At 39.7% G+C, this 23039-nt stretch overlaps 1 protein-coding gene and 1 pseudogene across 1 annotated transcript in view; one reads left to right on the top strand and one right to left on the bottom strand.

Annotated features, from left to right (window-relative positions):
• The window catches only part of reep3b (receptor accessory protein 3b), a 63576-nt gene that overhangs the window by 7757 nt on the left and 32780 nt on the right, over positions 1–23039 (bottom strand). The window contains exon 6 of the mRNA XM_061967128.1: positions 18514–18676. Within this exon, the coding sequence (XP_061823112.1) occupies positions 18514–18676 (163 nt within the window). The remainder of the gene's footprint in view (positions 1–18513; positions 18677–23039) is intronic.
• LOC140679159 (E3 SUMO-protein ligase ZBED1-like) overlaps positions 19830–23039 on the top strand; it is a 3993-nt pseudogene continuing 783 nt past the window's right edge.

Raw genomic sequence — 23039 nt, 5'->3', positions numbered from 1 at the left:
TAAGTAAGTAAATCTAGGTTCCACTGTAGCATGCGCCACACATTTAGCAGATCAATGCTCTTCCACACGCTGTTGTTTTGTGTCGTCAGTGTTTGACCACACACAGCAGGCTCCTCAAAAGGATACTAAAAGTCTGACAAACCGAACCAAAAAAAAAATGCATTCATGGTAGAGATGAATCACAGCGAGTTCACCACAACCAGCAGACGTCAGCAGAGAGCTGTCTCTTCTTTATTCCTGTCTCTTGTTACAGTATGTGACAACCCAAACATCATCCATCACTTTTTAGGGTTGCAGGGAGTTGGAGTCTATCCCAGCCAACTACTAACACTCAATTCGATTGATAATCATTTTCAATAATGATCCCTCTTATTTGATAAATACCCTAATGCTAACCCTACAAACCCCGTTTCCATATGAGTTGGGAAATTGTGTTAGATGTAAATATAAACGGAATACAATGATTTGCAAATCCTTTTCAACCCATATTCAATTGAATGCACTACAAAGACAAGATATTTGATGTTCAGACTCATAAACTTTTTTTTTTTTTTAGCAAATAATAATTAACTTAGAATTTCATGGCTGCAACACGTGCCAAAGTAGTTGGGAAAGGGCATGTTCACCACTGTGTTGCATCACCTTTTCTTTTAACAACACTCAGTAAACGTTTGGGAACTGAGGAGACACATTTTTTAAGCTTCTCAGGTGGAATTCTTTCCCATTTTTGCTTGATGTGCAGCTTAAGTTGTTCAACAGTCCAGGGTCTCCGTTGCGGTATTTTAGGCTTCATTATGTGCCACACATTTTCAATGGGAGACAGGTCTGGACTACAGGCAGGCCAGTCTAGTACCCGCACTCTTTTACTATGAAGCCACATTGATGTAACACGTGGCTTGGCATTGTCTTGCTGAAATAAGCAGGGGCGTCCATGGTAACGTTGCTTGGATGGCAACATATGTTGCTCCAAAACCTGTATGTAGCTTTCAGCATTAATGGCGCCTTCACAGATGTGTAAGTTACCCATGTCTTGGGCACTAATACACCCCCATACCATCACAGATGCTGGCTTTTCAACTTTGTGCCTATAACAATCCGGATGGTTCTTTTCCTCTTTGGTCCGGAGGACACGACGTCCACAGTTTCCAAAAACAATTTGAAATGTGGCCTCGTCAGACCACAGAACACTTTTCCACTTTGTATCAGTCCATCTCAGATGAGCTGAGGCCCAGCGAAGCCGACGGCATTTCTGGGTGTTGTTGATAAACGGTTTTCGCCTTGTATAGGAGAGTTTTAACTTGCACTTACAGATGTAGCGACCAACTGTTGTTACTGACAGTGGGTTTCTGAAGTGTTCCTGAGCCCATGCAGTGATATCCTTTACACACTGATGTCGCTTGTTGATGCAGTACAGCCTGAGGGATCGAAGGTCACAGGCTTAGCTGCTTACATGCAGTGATTTCTCCAGATTCTCTGAACCTTTTGATGATATTACGGACCGTAGATGGTGAAATCCCTAAATTCCTTGCAATAGCTGGTTGAGAAAGGTTTTTCTTAAACTGTTCAACAATTTGCTCACGCATTTGTTGACAAAGTGGTGACCCTCGCCCCATCCTTGTTTGTGAATGACTGAGCATTTCATGGAATCTACTTTTATACCCAATCATGGCACCCACCTGTTCCCAATATGCCTGTTCACCTGTTGGATGTTCCAAATAAGTGTTTGATGAGCATTCCTCAACTTTATCAGTATTTATTGCCACCTTTCCCAACTTCTTTGTCACGTGTAGCTGGCATCAAATTCTAAAGTTAATGATTATTTGCAAAAAAAATTATGTTTATCAGTTTGAACATCACACATGTTGTCTTTGTAGCATATTCAACTGAATATGGGCTGAAAATGATTTGCAAATCATTGTATTCCGTTTATATTTACATCTAACACAATTTCCCAACTCATATGGAAACGGGGTTTGTACAATAATATAGTTGTTGGCTTCCCTAATGAGGAATTTTGTTTATTACATATACTTGTGCTATACAAATATCAGCATCATTCTGGCCACCCTTCCTCTGGTGCACATTAGCAGTTCCCTATAATAGTTAAAGAGATGTGATGACATCACACAGGCCTGCACAACTCTCAATACGTTTATACTAATTGGCAGATTAAAAACAGAGTTGAGGGTTTTTGTGTGTCCTACAAAAAGGAAATATTTAAGGTTGTGGGTGAATACATAAAGGAAACAGTTGGGACAGCTATGTTGCTGTGTGCATATTCTATTAGGGTTAATATACTCTTGCGTCACGTAGTTTGCATCCCCTGACGGCGCCTTGTTTGAGTTATAGCTCTACAGTTGGGGTCCAGACTTGTAATTCTCTTCCAAAACACTAGGAGCAGAGTGTCCTTAAGGAGCAACTGCAGCTGTGTTGACTGGATACTGTATGTCCATCCATCCATTTCTACCGCTTGTCCCTTACCTTCTTGTAAAGAGTGACGACAACCCCAACATCGACATCTATGTCTACACTGTAACTAATCATTCAGAATAATCAGTTTATTTTTAATCACCATTTTACATTTGAACCAGAGGAAAATACTTTTGTGAAGATGGACCATGCAACTTCTGAACGAGTCGCGGCAGAGGACGCTATTATCATTTGCAAGACTATTAGTCCGTTCGGGACAGGGGACAAGAGAGAGCTACGTAATTGTAAATAAACACAACTGTACATAACTATTTTAACATGCTAGTGTTAACAGGGTCTCTTCAGGTTTAAACAATTCAAAATTAAGATTTTTTAAAGAACATAATGAATATAATTTAAGACTATTTCACATACACATTGATTTTCCTGTTTTTGTACTTTTTTGTCAGACTGGCAGAATTAATTGTAAGTATATGAATTCATTTACTGTTCTTTCACATTGGAAAACAAAATGGTTTAACTAAATACACCAGAAGGTTCTGTACTGTAAACTATCCATTCATCCATTTTCTACCGCTTGTCCCTAATTGAAAAAAATATTAGCAAACATCGTAACAGCCATTTTTTAGATTTGCCATAGAAGTGTTTTCCAGCAAAAGGTGCAGTGTGCTTCATATCAAGTGTTTTCATGTAACAACAACAAGTAACAACAACAACAACCAGAACATCAGCAATGGTAGAGGACAGCACAATATATTGGCTGTGAAAGGAACTGTTAACATCTCTGCTAAAGCTAAATGGCTAACTTTTGCAGTTTTTTTGTGGCTGTTAGAATTAAGCAAACAGATAAAAACATCTACAGTGCTACTACAGTATCTGCAAAGTTGTGAAAAACAGAGAGTGCCGACAGAGATTGTCTAAAAAGAAAGAATGCGATTATGGCTTGCGAGCCTCAAACAGAATTTGGATATGAATAATGTGAATAACATTTAAATTTGCTCAGCTCATTTTGTGTCTGGTATGTATGAACACCTTTTACCTGTTTTGTTTGACTTTTTGAAAACATATTGCCAATAAACAATGACTAGTTTTTATTTAAGCATGACAAGATGACATTCGCAAATCCTTCTTGCATTCCTCACCCAACCATAAATTAAGTGTAAACACTAAACAGATTACCTTTATAGTTGTTAATGTCAGTTGCTGTATAAACCTGGAGAAAAGATTAGGCATGAGAAGCTGACCTGAAATTATTGGAATAAATAATAGAAATAATATAAGAAAATTTGTTTTTTTTAATAGTTTTACTGCTGAGTACACTACTACCCTAGAGAAATTAGCATGTACTTACTGTATGTAATAGTATGATTTCACTAGTAAACATCTCATTTTCGGAAATTGGCGTCATTTGACCCACGTAGCACAAACGCTTCCCTCCTCGATGGCTCCACATCCGGGTCCCTAACACTTTTCCACGTTTCCATCCACCGGCTTCAAGCATGCATTAAATTGATCGTCTTGGAGTCATACATTGTTGAACTTGCACTTACCCATCTTATGCAAGTAATTCGGCTTTGCTGTGGGCTGGCGTTTTCGCTGCTATGCTAAGCTGTAACAACACAGCGCTGCACACGCACAGCACACTAGGATAGGTGCGCGATTGATTCTAACCAGGGCAACTTTAGTTCTGTTTTGTAGTCACGTTATAGCGTCCTCAAAAATCGAAACATTTAAAAGCAAGACTAAAGTTTATGCATGTTTTAAATAAAAGTAATGTTAATAGATTTGTAAGAACTTTCAAAATTGTATTTATGACCTTTTATGAGATATTAGAAACATTTTAGACATTTAAAGGCCTTAAATTCAAATGTTGGATTTAAGACTTTAAAAGACCCCACAAATACCCAGAATAATGTGTATGGTCACGTGTTATTGATGTTTGGCAATAAAAGTTAAAAAAGAGTGTCAAACTTGTACTTTGTGACTTTTCTTCTGGACGCAACAAGAACACAATAAGAAAATGTTGCTTTATTTCACACAATATGTCATGCATTTTAAGCACAACGTTTGCTTTCCTGTGGTCGATGACCTGTTCTGCAAAAGCCGACCAATCACAGGTGGAGTGGTCGAGGCAAACCTAAACATTTTTGAGAGGTGCACCACGGTTTGTGGGAAGCTACGCAGGGGGAGGCGGCAAGATGGCGTCGCTCATGCAATTTATGTGACTAAGAGTATATACCAGGCTTTAATTTTAATCCGCATGAAACACAAATATGCGGCTCACACTGATGGTAATTCAGTTATAATTTGGGGGGTTTTGTCCAGTTTTCAGTTTTTTTCACTACACACTCAAAAAAAGATAAACTCAATTTAATTATGGGAAGGACTTTCATTCCGATATGTATATATTAGGGCTGCAACTAACGATTAATTTGATAATCGATTAATCTGTCGATTATTACTTCGATTAATAATCGGATAAAAGAGACAAACTACATTTTTATCCTTTCCAGTATTTTATTGGGGGGAAAAACAGCATACTGGCACCATACTTATTTTGATTATTGTTTCTCAGCTGTTTGTACATGTTGTACCGTATTTTCCGCACTATAAGGCGCACCTAAAAACCACAATTTTTCTCAAAAGCTGACAGTGCGCCTTATAACCCGGTGCGCTTTATTACGATTCATTTTCATAAAGTTTCGATCTCGCAACTTCGGTAAACAGCCGCCATCTTTTTTCCCGGTAGAACAGGAAGCGCTTCTTCTTCTACGCAAGCAACCGCCAAGGAAAGCACCCGCCCCCATAGAACAGGAAGCGCTTCTTCTTCTACTGTAAGCTACCACCCGCCCCCGGAAGAAGAAGAAAAAACGCGCGGATATCACCGTACGTTTCATTTCCTGTTTACATCTGTAAAGACCACAAAATGGCTCCTACTAAGCGATCCGGTTCATAAAAAGACGCAATCTCTCCATCCGCACACGGATTACTACCGTATTTCACAGCTGATATTCCTGTGAACCGCACTGTGGAACGGGAGCACGTACGGTGAATATTCGCACCACAGGGAATGAGAAGTCATCCTTCACTGTGGTTCTAGCTTGCCATGCTAACTTCCACCCATGGTGATATTCAAAAGGAAGACCTTGCCAAAAGAGACCTTTCCAGCCGGCGTCATCATAAAAGCTAACTCGAAGGGATGGATGGATGAAGAAAAGATGAGCGAGTGGTTAAGGGAAGTTTACGCGAAGAGGCCGGGTGGCTTTTTTCACACAGCTCCGAAGGCGAACACACCTTCACTAAGACGGGCAGACAGCGCCGGACGACATACGCCAACATTTGCCAGTGGATCGTAAATGCCTGGGCAGATATTTCGGTCACAACTGTGGTCCGAGCTTTCCGGAAGGCAGGATTCACAGAACAACAGCGACACTGACTCCCGATGACTTCGACGAGACGGAACCGGCCATTTTGGATACCACGCTTGCGCAACTTTTCAATTCGGACACCGAAGACGAAGAATTCGAAGGATTTACGAATGAAGAATAACTTCAGAAGGTGAGCGCTATGTTTATTTTGTGTGTTGTGACATTAACGTTCGAGCAACATTATGTTACTATTGCTCTACACCATTTTGAATTTTACTATGTTTGTGATTGCACATTTGCGTACATTTTGGGACAGAGTTGTTAGAACGCTGGTTTTCAATATATTATTAAAGTTTGACTGAACTATCTGACTGTTTTTTTGACATTCACTTTAGCGCAGCGTTTTTTTGACATTCACTTTAGCGCAGCGTAGGCGCGGCTTATAGTCCGGGGCGGCTTATTGGTGGACAAAATTATGAAATATGTAATTCATAGAAGGTGCGGCTAATAATCCGGTGCGCCTTATAGTGCGGAAAATACGGTAGTTTATAAATAAAGGTTTATGAAAAAAAATATATATATATATAAAAAAGCCTCTGTGCATGCGCATAGCATAGATCCAACGAATCGATGACTAAATTAATTGCCAACTATTTTTATAATCAATTTTAATCGATTAGTTGTTGCAGCCCTAATATATATATACAGGTAAAAGCCAGTAAATTAGAATATTTTGAAAAACTTGATTTATTTCAGTAATTGCATTCAAAAGGTGTAACTTGTACATTATATTTATTCATTGCACACAGACTGATGCATTCAAATGTTTATTTCATTTAATTTTGATGATTTGAAGTGGCAACAAATGAAAATCCAAAATTCCGTGTGTCACAAAATTAAAATATTACTTAAGGCTAATACAAAAAAGGGATTTTTAGAAATGTTGGCCAACTGAAAAGTATGAAAATGAAAAATATGAGCATGTACAATACTCAATACTTGGTTGGAGCTCCTTTTGCCTCAATTACTGCGTTAATGCGGCGTGGCATGGAGTCGATGAGTTTCTGGCACTGCTCAGGTGTTATGAGAGCCCAGGTTGCTCTGATAGTGGCCTTCAACTCTTCTGCGTTTTTGGGTCTGGCATTCTGCATCTTCCTTTTCACAATACCCCACAGATTTTCTATGGGGCTAAGGTCAGGGGAGTTGGCGGGCCAATTTAGAACAGAAATACCATGGTCCGTAAACCAGGCACGGGTAGATTTTGCGCTGTGTGCAGGCGCCAAGTCCTGTTGGAACTTGAAATCTCCATCTCCATAGAGCAGGTCAGCAGCAGGAAGCATGAAGTGCTTTAAAACTTGCTGGTAGACGGCTGCGTTGACCCTGGATCTCAGGAAACAGAGTGGACCGACACCAGCAGATGACATGGCACCCCAAACCATCACTGATGGTGGAAACTTTACACTAGACTTCAGGCAACGTGGATCCTGTGCCTCTCCTGTCTTCCTCCAGACTCTGGGACCTCGATTTCCAAAGGAAATGCAAAATTTGCATGGTTGGGTGATGGTTTGGGGTGCCATGTCATCTGCTGGTGTCGGTCCACTCTGTTTCCTGAGATCCAGGGTCAGCGCAGCCGTCTACCAGCAAGTCCTGCTGCTGACCTGCTCTATGGAGATGGAGATTTCAAGTTCCAACAGGACTTGGCCCCTGCACACAGCGCAAAATCTACCCGTGCCTGGTTTACGGACCATGGTATTTCTGTTCTAAATTGGCCCGCCAACTCCCCTGACCTTAGCCCCATAGAAAATCTGTGGGGTATTGTGAAAAGGAAGATGCAGAATGCCAGACCCAAAAACGCAGAAGAGTTGAAGGCCACTATCAGAGCAACCTGGGCTCTCATAACACCTGAGCAGTGCCAGAAACTCATCGACTCCATGCCACGCCGCATTAACGCAGTAATTAAGGCAAAAGGAGCTCCAACCAAGTATTGAGTATTGTACATGCTCATATTTTTCATTTTCATACTTTTCAGTTGGCCAACATTTCTAAAAATCCCTTTTTTGTATTAGCCTTAAGTAATATTCTAATTTTGTGACACACGGAATTTTGGATTTTCATTTGTTGCCACTTCAAATCATCAAAATTAAATGAAATAAACATTTGAATGCATCAGTCTGTGTGCAATGAATAAATATAATGTACAAGTTACACCTTTTGAATGCAATTACTGAAATAAATCAAGTTTTTCAAAATATTCTAATTTACTGGCTTTTACCTGTGTATATATATATATATATATATATATATATATATATATATATATATATATATATATATATATATATATATATATATATATATATATATATATATATATATACTCAAATCAAATAAAAAAGGTCTGTCTTACATATTTTGATCATTTTAGTTAAACACATTTTTATATGATAAAAAAATAAAACTATAATATTATACAAAAGTAATTAATTGAATTATTTTATTTTTTTTAAATTGAACTATATTTATATAGAGCTTTTCCTCTAGTGACTCAAAGCGCTTTACATAGTGAAACCCCATATCTAAGTTACATTTAAACCAGTGTGGGTGGCACTGGGAGCAGGTGGGTAAAGTGTCTTGCCCAAGGACACAACGGCAGTGACTAGGATGGCAGACGCGGGGATCGAACCTGGAACTCTCAAGTTGTTGGCACGGCCACTCTACCAACCGAGCCATACCGCCCCGATTAAATGAAATTATTTTTATGCAACTCAATTCATTGTAGTTTTAGAAAGTATACATTTGTGCTTATTTATACAGCAATACAATTAGTCCGATTGAAATAAATGATTGTAATAAATTATATATTTTAATATGTTTTCATATTTATTGGCATGTGTTACTTTTCCTATATTTTATTTAATTGCACATGCATATGAGAATCAAGATAAAAGCAGTGTTCTAAAACAAGAGGCAATACTTGATATAAACATTTTTTTTTCTACTTATTCCAAAAAGTACTCAAAGCAAACATTTTTATGTATATTGATAAAGTGCCACAATATGTTCTCCAATGCAGAACAAGCAATGGGATTCATCCATCTATCCATTTCCTAAAGCCTATTCCTTTCGGTATTTGTCATTGACAGTCGCAGTTGTTACTGAGTGCTCACGCATGTGCAGAGCCTGAGAACTTGCAATTATCAGCGTGTTTAACACAACTCAACTAGTGAGAGCTGCAACACATTAAACGGGACTTGCACTTTTTATGGAATTTGTTTATCATTCCTACACCTTATGTAAGACAAGAACACACGTGTTGCTAATTTTTTTCATGCATTCTAATCATTGAAAAAACATTCGCAAGTTGCAGCTAACAATGCACTAAACCATTTAGTGGTCAATTGTACGGAATATGTACTGTACTGTGCAATCTACTAATAAAAGCTTCAATCAATCAATCAATTGTAGTAAGTAGTCCATTATGCCTATACAGACTTCCTTCTACTACCTACTCAGTGGCCTAGTGGTTAGAGTGTCCGCCCTGAGATCGGTAGGTTGTGAGTTCAAACCCCGGCCGAGTCATACCAAAGACTATAAAAATGGGACCCATTACCTCCCTGCTTGGCACTCAGCATCAAGGGTTGGAATTGGGGGTTAAATCACCAAAATGATTCCCGGGCGCGGCCACCGCTGCTGCCCACTGCTCCCCTCACCTCCCAGGGGGTGATCAAGGGTGATGGATCAAATGCAGAGAATAATCTCGCCACACCTAGTGTGTGTGTGACAATCATTGGTACTTTAACTTTTTTAACTTTAACTTCTAAAAAAAACATCCAGAATTTGCCAAAAACACTCCACCCTGTTACCTGCATATAAACCAAGCGATCGCTGCATTGTTATTTTAAGAGCAATGTGTTCTGTAACTTACTGTGGACGTAGATATGTCTGCCTTGAAACACAATGTCATTGGCGTAACTGTAAGATATTATTTTATTGTGTAAAAAGATCAATCTGTCAGGAAATATTTGTTATAATCTTTTTAGATGAGTTTGGTTTTTAGTCTGAGTTACTAGAAATAAAACATAAGTATTTAAAAAAAATAATTAGTCCAACAGTCTATGTTTTTACAAAGGTACGAAGAGTACAGTACCTTTTTATGTAGACTTGTCGTACATGTACTGCAACCACATAATTTCCCCATTTTCCTATTCTACTGGTTTGAAATCACAACAGCAAGAACATATCGTATTCAAATATTATTTTAATCTATGCCATATGCTTAGTTAATAAATAAAACATGGAGTAGCTATATTTTCATAAAATACAACTCATGTTTACCGAGTGTCCTAATCTGTCCTTTATTTTACTGTTTGGCAATAGGCTCCATTTTTTTCTTATGCCATTGAGTGTTTTGGTTATTAAATCATCATTTATGAATTCATTTGTAAAAAAAACATTGCCTGCATATATGCTGTATGTGTAATCATTTGTTCTGTTGTTTATCAATCAGGCTAACGTCGGCGAGGTCCCACAAGATTTAGTGGAGCGTGCCTACATCTGACAACACCAGAAGGATACCGAGGCCACAAACAAGGCCCTCAACTTCAGTCTGTCACATTTATATCACTTTGTACTTTCAATTTGTTTATTTTCCCCCTCGGTACAGTATCATGATCTATTAAAAGTTTTCCTGTCCTTTTGAACTTCAGGGATAAAGAAGAAATTTGTTGCAGCATCAAATTATTGACCTTGGTCCTTGGTGAAAATGGGTGAAATGCATTAGTGTTCACATGTGGGGGTGCTGTTGCTCATCAATGGGAGACAAAGAGGTACACACATTGTAGAGGAAATGTGGAGCTGTCATGGTGAGCGCATTAAATCACATCTCAGTGAGTATATTACGTTGCATCTAAATTTGATATGAGGCGTGGCCATTGTGGCAATTGTATACTGTAAATACTTTGGACATGATAGAAATTCTGTTGTGCTGATCGCATCAAGATGCAACCAAGCATGGTGTCTAATCGAGTTCATCGGGATTTACTAGAAGAAAAAAAAGCTCCATTGCGCTGCGTTGCAATGTGATAATATCTGTTACGCACAATTACATATCTGACAACCTGATATGATGACATATGAGGTTATAATTATTGCAATTATCAATCGCAAAAAGGGTGAGATTTTTTAACTTTCTCTCTCCATTTTCCAATTGAAACATAATTGTCGAACTTTGTACCCTTGGCCTGCTGGAAACAGCGCTGTGTGTGCTGCAGCCAATGCATTCAGTGTGCTAATAACACACACCACTTGTGTTGTAATACTGTACAGTATTTGAAAAAAGTTATTTGTGACAGTACAAAAAGGTGAAAGCCGTAGGAAGCCTGTAAACTTGGTTCAGAAAGGGGTGGACAACAAGGAGGCTACAACAAGCGACCAAGGACGGCGTAAGCAACATGGGTGTTGTATATGTAAACCCGCATATTTTTTATTAGGATTATTGGATATTGTTCTAATGTGTGTCAACTTGAGAGAATATGTTGATTGACAGTCTAAAGCAGTGGTTCTTAACCTGGGTTCGATCGAACCCTAGGGGTTCGGTGAGTCGGCTTCAGGGGTTCGGCGGAGCCTCCGCCGCGGAGGTCGAGACGCACCTGACTCATTGTGTAAATAAAAACTTCTCCCTATTGGCGTATTATGGATACCCTCAAACAATGTTCCCTCTAGTGTTCCATATGCGTGAGCAAACGCAAAAACTCCTTGAGTATTCAGTGGAGCACATGTGAGCACACCTGTACCAAACTTGACTAAACAACAAATTAAATGTTTTATTATTATAATCAAATGACAGCTGTCATTTCCATGAGATTCTTTTCTAATATAAGTGTTTTGGCCCACTTACAATGACAATAACAAAAATTATTGTTTTTCATGAGCTGTGTACTCGTATTGTATGTCTGGGTGGAAAACGAAGAAAAGGAACAGACTTTGCTGTGAAAATAAATAAATTATTTTATTTTATCATTTAAAATGACATGAGTGGCACTTGCCAAGGTGAAGCCACCCATATCTGAACTGGTCTTTCAAAGGCAACAGCAGAATTCACACTGATTTGCAGGTGTGTAATTTGTTGTGAGTTCATGCACTGTGTTGGTATTGTTCTTTGAACAAGATGATGTTCATGTACGGTTCGTTTTGTGCACCAGTAAAAAAACATAACTTTGCCTTGAATTTGAAAAAAAAAACATTTAATTTTTCACTAAAGAAGGGTTCGGTGAATGTGCCTATGAAATTGGTGGCGTTCGGTACCTCCAACAAGGTTAAGAACCACTGGTCTAAAGTAACACTTATCTTTCGAGCAATTCTATGCATTTAAATTAATAAAATCTAAAAATCACAAATCGAATAGCTAATTGCAATTTTTGGCAATTAGGATTTTATTAGAATGGTGCATTCCTCCTGTTTCAAATGTATTTTACCTAATAAAATTAGATTTAAAATGTGTAACCACAAAGAGGGGCTTGGATCAGTTTTTTGAGCGCAGGTAAAAGCAAGAGTAGTGAAGAGGGTGGCACAACCACCCCCTTAAAAACTGTACATACTGTATGGGCGCTGTTTACAATAAACAAAGTAAGGAATTGGAGATAAAACAACAACAACAACAATGCTCTCAGCTGCCAAAGAGCGTAACACAAAAGACTACTTCCAAACCATAGCAGAGGAACCATAAAGAGAAATTACTTTGCCTCTCATCTTTGTCTTTCTGCAGGCCTGCTGAGCTGAATATATTAGATCTTTTTCTTCTCTCGGTAGGTTATCAAGCATCACTCTCTTTGCACCTCCATTTCTATTTCTCTCTTTTACACATTCATGTAATGATCAAAGCATCGCATACAAAAGATTTAGCAAACCATACACTTACTGTGTTGCATGTGCTATTTTTGTGTGACAAATACACAACATGGTGGTGCCATTATTAAATTCCAACATTGGACAGCGCTAGTCTTATCCTTTAGGAAAATGTTCTCCTTAAAATTCTAAACAAGACGATAAACAACTTATCAAGCACACCTAAAACAACATGAAAAGTTATTTTTAGCTTTTAAATTGAATTAGAAATAAAAACAATCGTAGTTGCTGTAAAAACATTATTTACAGTAGAGATGCGCGGATAGGCAATTTATCTCATCCGCAACCGCGTCAGAAAGTCGTCATCCATCCGCCATCCACCCGATGTAACGTTTGATCAAAACTGCATCCGCCCGCCATCCGCCCGTTGTTATATATCTAATATTAATAAAAAAAAAAAAAAAAGGGTGAAAACTACGCGAATTGCACCTTGTGCAGACAAAATTTTTCGATCGGACACGGAGGAATTAGCGATGTAAAAGACCACGTTGGGACAAAAAAACACAAGTCTAATGCCGTTGCTAGCGATACAAGTGGAAAACTTTCAACGTTTTTCGTCGCCCAAACAGATTCTTTGGATGTGATAAATGCCGAAGTTTTATTTACGGAGGCAATAATTGAGCATGGACTTCCAATCGCACTGGCTGATCACATGGGACAGTTAATAATGTAATGCAACCTTTAAAAATCATTACGCGGTGATCGCGATCCCAAAAATAAACTTTTCTTGCATGATAATGTCCAGAAAATTTCGCTTTATATTACTATAGAGTCCTTTTAACGAATGAGTTTGATGGTTTATCACAAACCTTAAATGAAATTCCATGGCCACCGTCCTGCTCTCTATATCAACCAGGGTGAGCCCCACCCCTTTCGTGAGCGCACTGTGCGCGGAGTGACCCCTGTTACGCGCCCCCGGCAACAGGGGTGGCAAGCAGGTAAGCTGCGCGGGCGGAGCGCGCGGAGTGACCCATGTTACGAGCTCCCGGCCACGGGGGTGGCGGGCAGGTAAGCTGCTTACCTGCTGCGCGTGACGCCGGCCGCGGCGAAAGCGGACGAGGCGGGGTGTCGGTGCGGTGGGCGCGGTAGTGACCCTGGACGTGCGTCGGGCCCTTCTCGCGGATCGCCTCAGCTACGGCTCCCGGTGGGGCCCTCTCGGGGGAAGGGGCCTCGGTCCCGGACCCCGGCGAGGCGTCCCTTCTCCGCTCCGTAAAAGTGTCCATCTCTTTTCTTTTTTTTTCTTCTGTTGTGGCATATGCTGCAGGTGCCTGCTCGTTTTTCGTATGTGGGTAACAACATTTAACTATGTATATATATTTCCGAATTGGTTTAACTGCCACCCGCAAAAAAACAAACAAAAAAAAAAAACAAACAAAAAAAAATCTAATTAATCCGCCCGACCCGACCCGCGAGCGGATAAAATCTTTTTTTTTTTAATTTCATCCGCCCGATCCGCGGATAATCCGCGGACTCCGCGGTTGTGTCCGCAAACCGCGCATCTCTAATTTACAGCCTTTCCTCTGTACTTTGATGATGCACTTTTAGCAGAAATTACAGCCTCAAGAGTTTTTTTATTTGATTAACAACACCTCCTTTGTTGTAATCTGCCCTGGCATAAGACCTGCATGTAATGTGGAGCCCAGTCACAATCACATTGTTCATGTGTTTGTCCTGTTCCAAATTATGGTTCTCACAGATTATTTACGATATAATGTGATCCATTTCATAATTCTACTTCTTTAGAGGGGCCCTGTAATGCAAAACCAACTTTTCTAACCTGATAGTACTTGCTTATGTGTATTGGAAATCTGCATCAGTCTTGAAAATTTGAAACCGTGGAAGCGTTGCAGAGATATTTATAAAACAATCTTGCCTTCAGTCATACTTCTGCCAAAATTGCGAGTACGCAACATCCTGAAGGACAGGCACCACCCACAGCACATGGTCTTTTCAACTTGCTTCCCTGTAGAAGAAGGTATAGATCTATTTGCGCCAGGACCACCAAAATGTCTCACAGTCTGTATCCCCAGGCTTTGAGACTGCTAAATTAACAGCCAGCCCCTTTACTGCCTTCGTCCATCTTAATACCTCACTCTTCACCACCTCAATAGTTGTGCCCTGGGCATTGCATTGCTCCAACACCGACATAACTGTTGATGACTGTTCGCCCACCCCGCACCCTCCCTTATCTCTATCGTCTTTACAATGCTAATGAAAACTACTGTCAACCTGCACATCAATGCAGTTTCTATGCCGTTAGACTAAGCTCCAACAAAATCTCGTTGACATGTATGACTTGTGTTATTATGACAATGACAGTAAAGGAATTGATTGATTGATAAAACGAGAAGTTAGAAATTTTCCCCAATTGTGACGTCAGTGGAGTATCCATATATGGTAGAAATTTAACTGAACATTTTTGCGCGAGTCTGCCATTTTTATTTTATGTAGGACCTGTTGTAGTCCACAACATGTCCACAATAAAACCCAATGAACGAAAATGCTTTTTTGATGGTTGATGGTTTCAGCCTCATCTGAGGTAAGAAGTGCCTTACTTTTAATTTTTATGATTCGTGGCATCGTGCCTTCAACTGTGAAGAAGTCACTTCGAGTGTATGCAAAGCAAACCACTTCGAAAAGTGCTTCTTCACAAACCTGCGCCAGTATAAAGATGGATGGTTTACCCGGTCTTCCGCCCGTGTGCGGCTGGAAGAGGCTCCAGCCTCCCACGTGCCTGAAAGTGACAGGCAGTAGAAAATGGATGTATGGACTACTTTTATGAAAGGCTCGGTACCAACTGCTTATGGCAATGGAGGAGACAAGGAAACGGTAAGTAATAACAGTAGGTTAGAAATGTGAGAATAATACGCTCGCAATGTTGGCTCGATTTGTTGTGTAGCTAGCTTAGCCATCCAATATAAGAGAACAGCTTAACCATCCTCCAACAAAATAAATAATTATTATTCTAAAAACTACTTTTGATTGGATCTACTGTGTTTGGCAATGGACGAGTAAGTAATATATTCAGTTTTAACGTTAGCTATGTAGCTCGTAGCATAGCTCACTCCAAACCCTGTGTCTCTTTACAAACCATGTCCAATCAACTGAATTTACAACAGGTGAACTCAAATTAAGCTGTAGAAACATCTTAAAGACGATTAGTGGAAACAGGATGCCAATAGTAAATTGTCTAAATGGTCTATATTTATATAGTGTTTTTACTATACCTGCATGATACCCAAAGCACTATACACTATATGTCCCATTCACACACACATTCACACACATTCAAATTAATTTTTAGCTTTATGGAAAAGACTGACTACCTAATGTTTGTACAAGTGATTTCTTAGTTTTGTTTTTAATACATTTGCAAACATCACAAAAATTGCTTTTCTATGTCTCATAATGAGTGTAACATTTTGAGATTTATTGATATTAATTTTGGAACAAGGCTGTATAAGGCAATAAAATGGGAAAAAAGTGAAGCTGTCAATACTTTCCAGACACTAGTGATTATGAATTCTGTCTCTCTCAAGAGAGACGGTTCTTATGGCTCGTCTGAGTAAAACCAATCACCAGGCAAGCTTTAACAGAAAAAAAACATGGCAAAAAAAAAAACTATAACTCAGGCTTCCAAGCTAGAGCCAGCTCTGATCGTCAAAGAATCTGCTCTACGAGCTGTTTCTCTCAAGACCAACACATCACTAATCTCTGTCCTCTCCTCCCATCTGACCCCAAACACCCTCACTATGACTCACTGGCTGTCTGAGACATTGACAGAGGGAATTGAGCCAGAGTGTGTGTTTGACATTCTACCAGCATCCCACTCAGCCTCATCTCATCCCCTCCGTCTGCTAGGAAGTCACACACTCCCACTATTGCACACATGCACAAGCCCACAAATTGCTTTCATTGAAATGCCATTCAACCTGCAGGTCTAAGCTTGCAGGGAATGGAGGTTGGAAGGAACAAAGAAAAGACAAAAAAACAACACATTTGTCCTTAAAAGTTTGTACACTTTTCCTGTTGAAAGCATTGTTGCACCTTACCTGACATATTTAGCTATACAGTATTTTTCATCAGTTGTGACTTGCTTACTGTGTAGATAATACACACTTTCAATACACAAAAATGTTGAGGTTGTTTCTTTGAATACAGGGGAACCTCCTAGGGCTGGGCGATATGGACGAAATAGTATATCTCGATATATTTTTCGGTAAAAGTATACGTATAAAGATATTAATTTTTGAGCGACATTCACTGAAATTTAACTGAATGACAACTGTACTGTAAACAGTCAGTGGCACTTTTATTAACCCAGTTAGTCAAGATGGGTATTAACAGCACAGAAAAAAAACTGTTTAAGAAGCACTGAATTAACATAAATAAAATAGAAAAATACTCTTTCTACCTAAAAAAAATAACATAGCTGTGCAAATAATACAAAATGTATCAAACTCAGATAAAAAATACATTTGCAGACAGGCACTTCTTAATTCACACATGTACGGTTCTGGTCAGCGCCAAGTAAGTGACTTTACTTAATTGTGCGGCTATGACCTTCCTCTCTTTGGCATACATTTTTGGCAGCATTTCTCTTGTGAAATATGCCCGGCTTGGCAACTCGAGAACAGTTTTGATTTGGGCTTGCATGGTAAACAACTCAAATGAATGTTTTATCCAGACGCATACATTTGTCCAAATGTCGGCAAGTAGACGCATTGTGGGTTTCCTGGACGTCGTCTACATCGCTGAAAGAAAAATCTAAGCAAGAGAATCCCTCTGCCATCTTCTACTAGTTTTTTTTAATATATAAATCGCCCGCTTGACTCTCTTGTCGTCATTTGGGATGTGCGTGTCTGTTGTGATTTCCCTTCCTGGTTCGATGACCTGCCTATCTTGCCTCTGATTGGCCTGTCCGTAATGTTTTGCTCTAATCTTAACCAATCGTGACTCATCATAGTAAACAACCAACCAATCATGGATGTTCTTATACGTGCAAGCACGTCTTGGAAGGAAGAAGGGTAGGGGTTTAGAAGCTCATGGAGATTTGAAAGGGAGTGAGAAGCGGAGAAGAACAAGGAACACATTTTAACGTGAAATAAATGATATCTATATTACGATATTTTCTTAATCCATATCTTGTTTAATCCATATCTTGTTTAAAAATATATGGATATATCTTACAAACTTGATATATCGCCCAGCCCTAGAATTTCCAACGTCAAACATTACTGGATGTTAAAAACGAGACATGCATGGTCACAGATGAACACTTTGGATGCCACTGGGAATCTTCTATCCTCCCTTTGGACTGGCCACAACCTTTTGACCACATGCACAGTCTAATTTTATTCATCAAAAGTTCTGCCTTTCCAAAGATAATATTGTGTGGTTTTGATTGACACGGTTATGGATAAGCCATCCAAATAACGGCCATGACAAAAGATGAGTCGCTGAAGTAGAAGCACATTGAAATCTTGTTGTGGCCCAGTCACCAAATCTGTGACGAAAACTAAAACATTGAGTTGACTTTTTTTCTATTCAACAGTTCCTGCTTATGAGAAGCTTACCACCGCCCAGGGTCAGCCACTCTTTACTACTGTTCAGATTAAATGTGAATGTAACTGTCTTTTTGATAGCATAACATAATAATTGCTGCATGCAACAGTGAAGTAATTTTGGTATCTTCTGCTATAAATGCATTTGCGGCAAAAGACAATTTGAAGACGTTTTTACACAAATCTGAGAGACATTCATCAACATGTCGGCCTGCGACTGGATCACGTCTGTTTGTGTGCTTGTATACCTCCTTCATCAGGTACATCAGCGCTCTGAGATCGTCTGATGGCAGGATTACCAGCATGGGCGGTGTAACGATACAACTGGTTTTCCCCTCCATCTTGCTGATTGATCTGTGTGAGGTCATGCATGCTTAGGCTGCGCAGCTTCTCTGTGATTGCACCCTGACCCTGAGACAAAAAAAATGCAAAGACCCACATTTAACTCTTCGTCAGTCGTCACAAATTGTCTTAAGATTTCAGACTACATTTTAGCATACAAAAAAAAATTACTTTAGTTTTCTACTATGCAAACTTGCATTAAATGTTTCCATCTGCTGTTTTCATGAGCACTTACTATTCTATGTGATTCTTTGCATTATGTTTTTATCCATTTGCTTTTTTAATGGTGTGTTAATAAGAAAGTGCAATGCAATACCCGCAATAATGTTCCTATAAATTGAAATAGTACCTATGTGTAGAAACATTTGCACATACAGTAGGCTAATCATCATACTTCCATAACTTTTTACATGGTATGATCTTTGTCAGTGACCTAATCATCATAAAGCAAATGATAAACACATTAACCAAATACACTTTAATTAGACGAACATATATTGAAAAAAACATTTTCTGTAGTATGAGGGTAGAACCAAGTGTCAAAATTTATCAACCTGCATATCCTGTAAAGTATACACAGGCTAAATGCCATGCACATAAAACGGACACGTACAGGTGAATCTTGCCATTGGAACAATTCTGAAATTGACATGAATTATACATCTCAACTAAAAGAAGAAACTTTGAACACAAAAGCATGATTTATCTGGATAGTCAGTACACCGCTTCTTAAAAAGTTGAAAACTTCAAAAGAAGAACAGTGAGTGCAGAAAGTGAGCTGCATGAAGCGTTTAATGCAACAAACTTTTTTAGAAGTAGTCTGGCCCTATGTTTGTCTCCAAATCAGGTACCAAAGTTAAATATGTTGTACTGCTTTCACACTGTACTAATATTCATATTAAAATGTTATTTACTTAATAGTTTGTCAATAATTAAATGTTTAATGATGGCTAAAGTTCTCAACAAGAAAGGTCTACTTATTTTATTTCTTGAATTGTAAATACAAACAAAACAGAATACAACCAGCAACTAGGATTTTAATGTATACCTAATAACTTGACCACCAACTACAGCAGCTGTACAAGTTCACTTATATATAAGTATGTGCACATGAACAAGGACGGCTAAATGTAGGAAAATAAATAATTAATATATTTGAGAAGATTGACATGAGGACATATGGGAGTATAATGCTTGTGTGAAATGAAGGGAAAGCTCTGTCATGCAACTAGGAACTTTTTTTACCTCCCTGAAGAGCCTGGTGAAGCACAGAAGTCCTAAAGAAAGAAGGATGTCAATAGAGAGAGATAAGAAGATAGTCATCAGAGGGTTAGCTATGAAGCAGCTCCATGCAGCCTAACTTTGGAGTCATTATTAAAAATCAGTGTATAAGTCATTTGGCAAGCAGAAGCATAGAGACATCTTCCTCTAGCTGTGCAGATGCAGGTGTGTGTTATAATCAAACAGCTGCAAAAATTAACCCCATTAGTTTAAAAGGCGGACCCTTATTCAACTTGTGTCATGGCGATAGTAATGCTCTTTTTTTTTACTGTTGTTTTGTGTTGAGAACGTAAGTGCGTATAAATAGTTAATGAGTTCATACAACTCAACATCTTTAAAGCCTTTTTTCACACAAATGCATTGGCAAGATGAAGGATAGCCCAGATCATATTCATCACCTCAAGAGAGCAGGGACCACAGTCATCAAAAAAACATTGGTAACATACAGTACTTTGCTGTGGGCCCATTGAAGTTTGCTTCAGTCCTGGGAAAATTTGATGCGATCAGAGGAGACAAAGACTGAGTTTTTGGCATCAACTTGAAATGCTTTGTTCAGACGCTGATGAATGCTGAATTTGACCTCAAGAACACCATCCCCAACATTTAAATGGAAACATTCTGGTCTAGGGCTGGTTCTATGCTAAAGGTACAGGAAGACCTTACCACATTCAGGGACCGATGGACGGGACCATGTACTGTGGAATTTCGAATCAGAACATGCTGGCTTTAGCCAGAACACTGAAGATGTCACGTGGAGAGGTCTCCAAGCATGACAATGATCAAATTCAACAAATGAGTAGCTTAAGAAGTAGTACGTATATATCGACCCTGGAGTCTTAAGCATTAATTCCATAAATCTGTGGAGGAAGCTTGCACTTCAAGTTTCCAAGAGACAGCTACGAAACCTTAAGGATTTTGAGAGTAAACTGTAAAGAGTATACCCAAACCCTCATGAATATTAGCACAACTCTTGGGACCAACTGCAAGAAATATCTGACCTATGTGCTTCTTTCTCCACCAGTTACTGTCCATGTTTTTACATGAGGTTCAAAGACTTATTTCACTATCAAATACAGATTAATGTCGAACCTTTATTCCGTGTTTTTGAGTGATACTCTATCCATGTCTGAATAAATAAATATACCATAAATCATGGTCTGATCATGTATTTTTACTCTAAAGGGTTACACTTACATAATCAGCAGGATATCACATCATCATTTTCCACATTGAATGTATGTACTGTATGTACATATGTATTTGGGGTGGAATGATTTGTTTTAACAATTTGATTCGATATTTGTGGTTGCCGGTAAGATTCAGGGACGATCTCTTTTTTTTTTTTTTAACAGTTAAATCTGAAACAATTCAGTGAGTTGAGATCGATTCAGTAACTTTTTAGCAAAAAAAAATCAACCTGTGTTACTGTGAAATAATAAAATACTGGATAAAATACTGGATACTGGACACTGCAGGTGAAGTTTCTTAAATTCCTGTTATTTATTGTAAGGGAATTAGGTATAAATGAATTATTGATACAAACAATTGTATCAATAATTACGTTGTGGTTCGTGCAGCCCTTTGAGACACTTGTGACGAAGGGCTATATAAAAAAAACATTGATTGATTGATTATTGAACAAGCAAGTAAACAACAATTAATGGCCAATGCTTTCACATCTTATTTGAATAAAGTGCAACGCACGCACGCACGCACGCACGCACGCACGCACGCACGCACGCACGCACGCACGCACGCACGCACGCACGCACGCACGCACGCACGCACGCACGCACGCACGCACGCACGCACGCACGCACGCACGCACGCACGCACGCACGCACGCACGCACGCACGCACGCACGCACGCACGCACGCACGCACGCACGCACGCACGCACGCACGCACGCACGCACGCACGCACGCACGCACGCACGCACGCACGCACGCACGCACGCACGCACGCACGCACGCACGCACGCACGCACGCACGCACGCACGCACGCACGCACGCACGCACGCACGCACGCACGCACGCACGCACGCACGCACGCACGCACGCACGCACGCACGCACGCACGCACGCACGCACGCACGCACGCACGCACACACACACACACACACACACACACACACACACACACACACACACACACACACACACACACACACACACACACACACACACACACACACACACACACACACACACACACACACACACACACACACACACTCGTGGTCAAAAGTTGACATACATTTCATTACAGCTCAATTTTTGTTTCATCTGACATCACATGGACAAACATAAGACCTGTGGTCAGATGAAACAAAAATGTAACTGTTTGGCCACAATACCCAACAATATGTTTGGAGGAGAAAAAGTGAGACCTTTAATCCCAGGAACACCATTCCTACCGTCAAGCATGGTGGTGGTAGTATTATGCTCTGCCTGTTTTGTTGCCAATGAAACTGGTGCTTTACAGAAAGTAAATGGGACAATGAAAAAGGAGGATTACATCCAAATTCTCCAGGACAATTTACTGTAGAACATTGGCCCTCAAACAGTACCGGTAGTCACAACTACCTTGGGGTCACAGCACATCTATTAGATAACCAATGGAAACTACAATCCTTTGCTTTGAGCGTTTTAAAAACTGAAGAAAGACATTTTGCTGAAGCATGCAAAAGTCAGTTCCTCCATGCTGCAAAGGACTGGAATATTACCGAGAAGGTCATTACATTAGGGACACAGTTGCTGCCGCAAAAGTTACCATTTTAACATCTCTCCTGGTTCGCCCATGCTAGACAGAGAGTTATCACTGTGGCTTTGAGTGATGGTGGATTTAGTTGAAAGCGCAACAAGTAGGACATGGCATGAAGGAGAAAGTACTTGTCCAGGACGTGCCTACACACTGGAATTCGGCTCTGGCGATGATCAAGCGGATCCTGCACAACAAGGAGCCACTGAGAGCAACATTGGCCCAACAAAAGCGCATATTAGCTCTGTTAACACCAGCAGAACGTGACAAGTTGGAAAAAGCTGGAGAAGCAGGTGGAGCCTTTCAGGTAAAGTGTTATTGTCTTTCTTAGTAATCTGATTTGTAGTTTTTACAACGTTTAATTTTGTGGTATGTTTTTGTTTTTGCAC

Source organism: Nerophis lumbriciformis, linkage group LG11 (genome assembly GCF_033978685.3).
Source record: "Nerophis lumbriciformis linkage group LG11, RoL_Nlum_v2.1, whole genome shotgun sequence".
NCBI classification, from domain to species: Eukaryota; Metazoa; Chordata; class Actinopteri; order Syngnathiformes; family Syngnathidae; genus Nerophis; species Nerophis lumbriciformis.
Note: the sequence above shows the minus strand (reverse complement) of the source record. Positions and strands in the feature narration are given on the sequence as shown.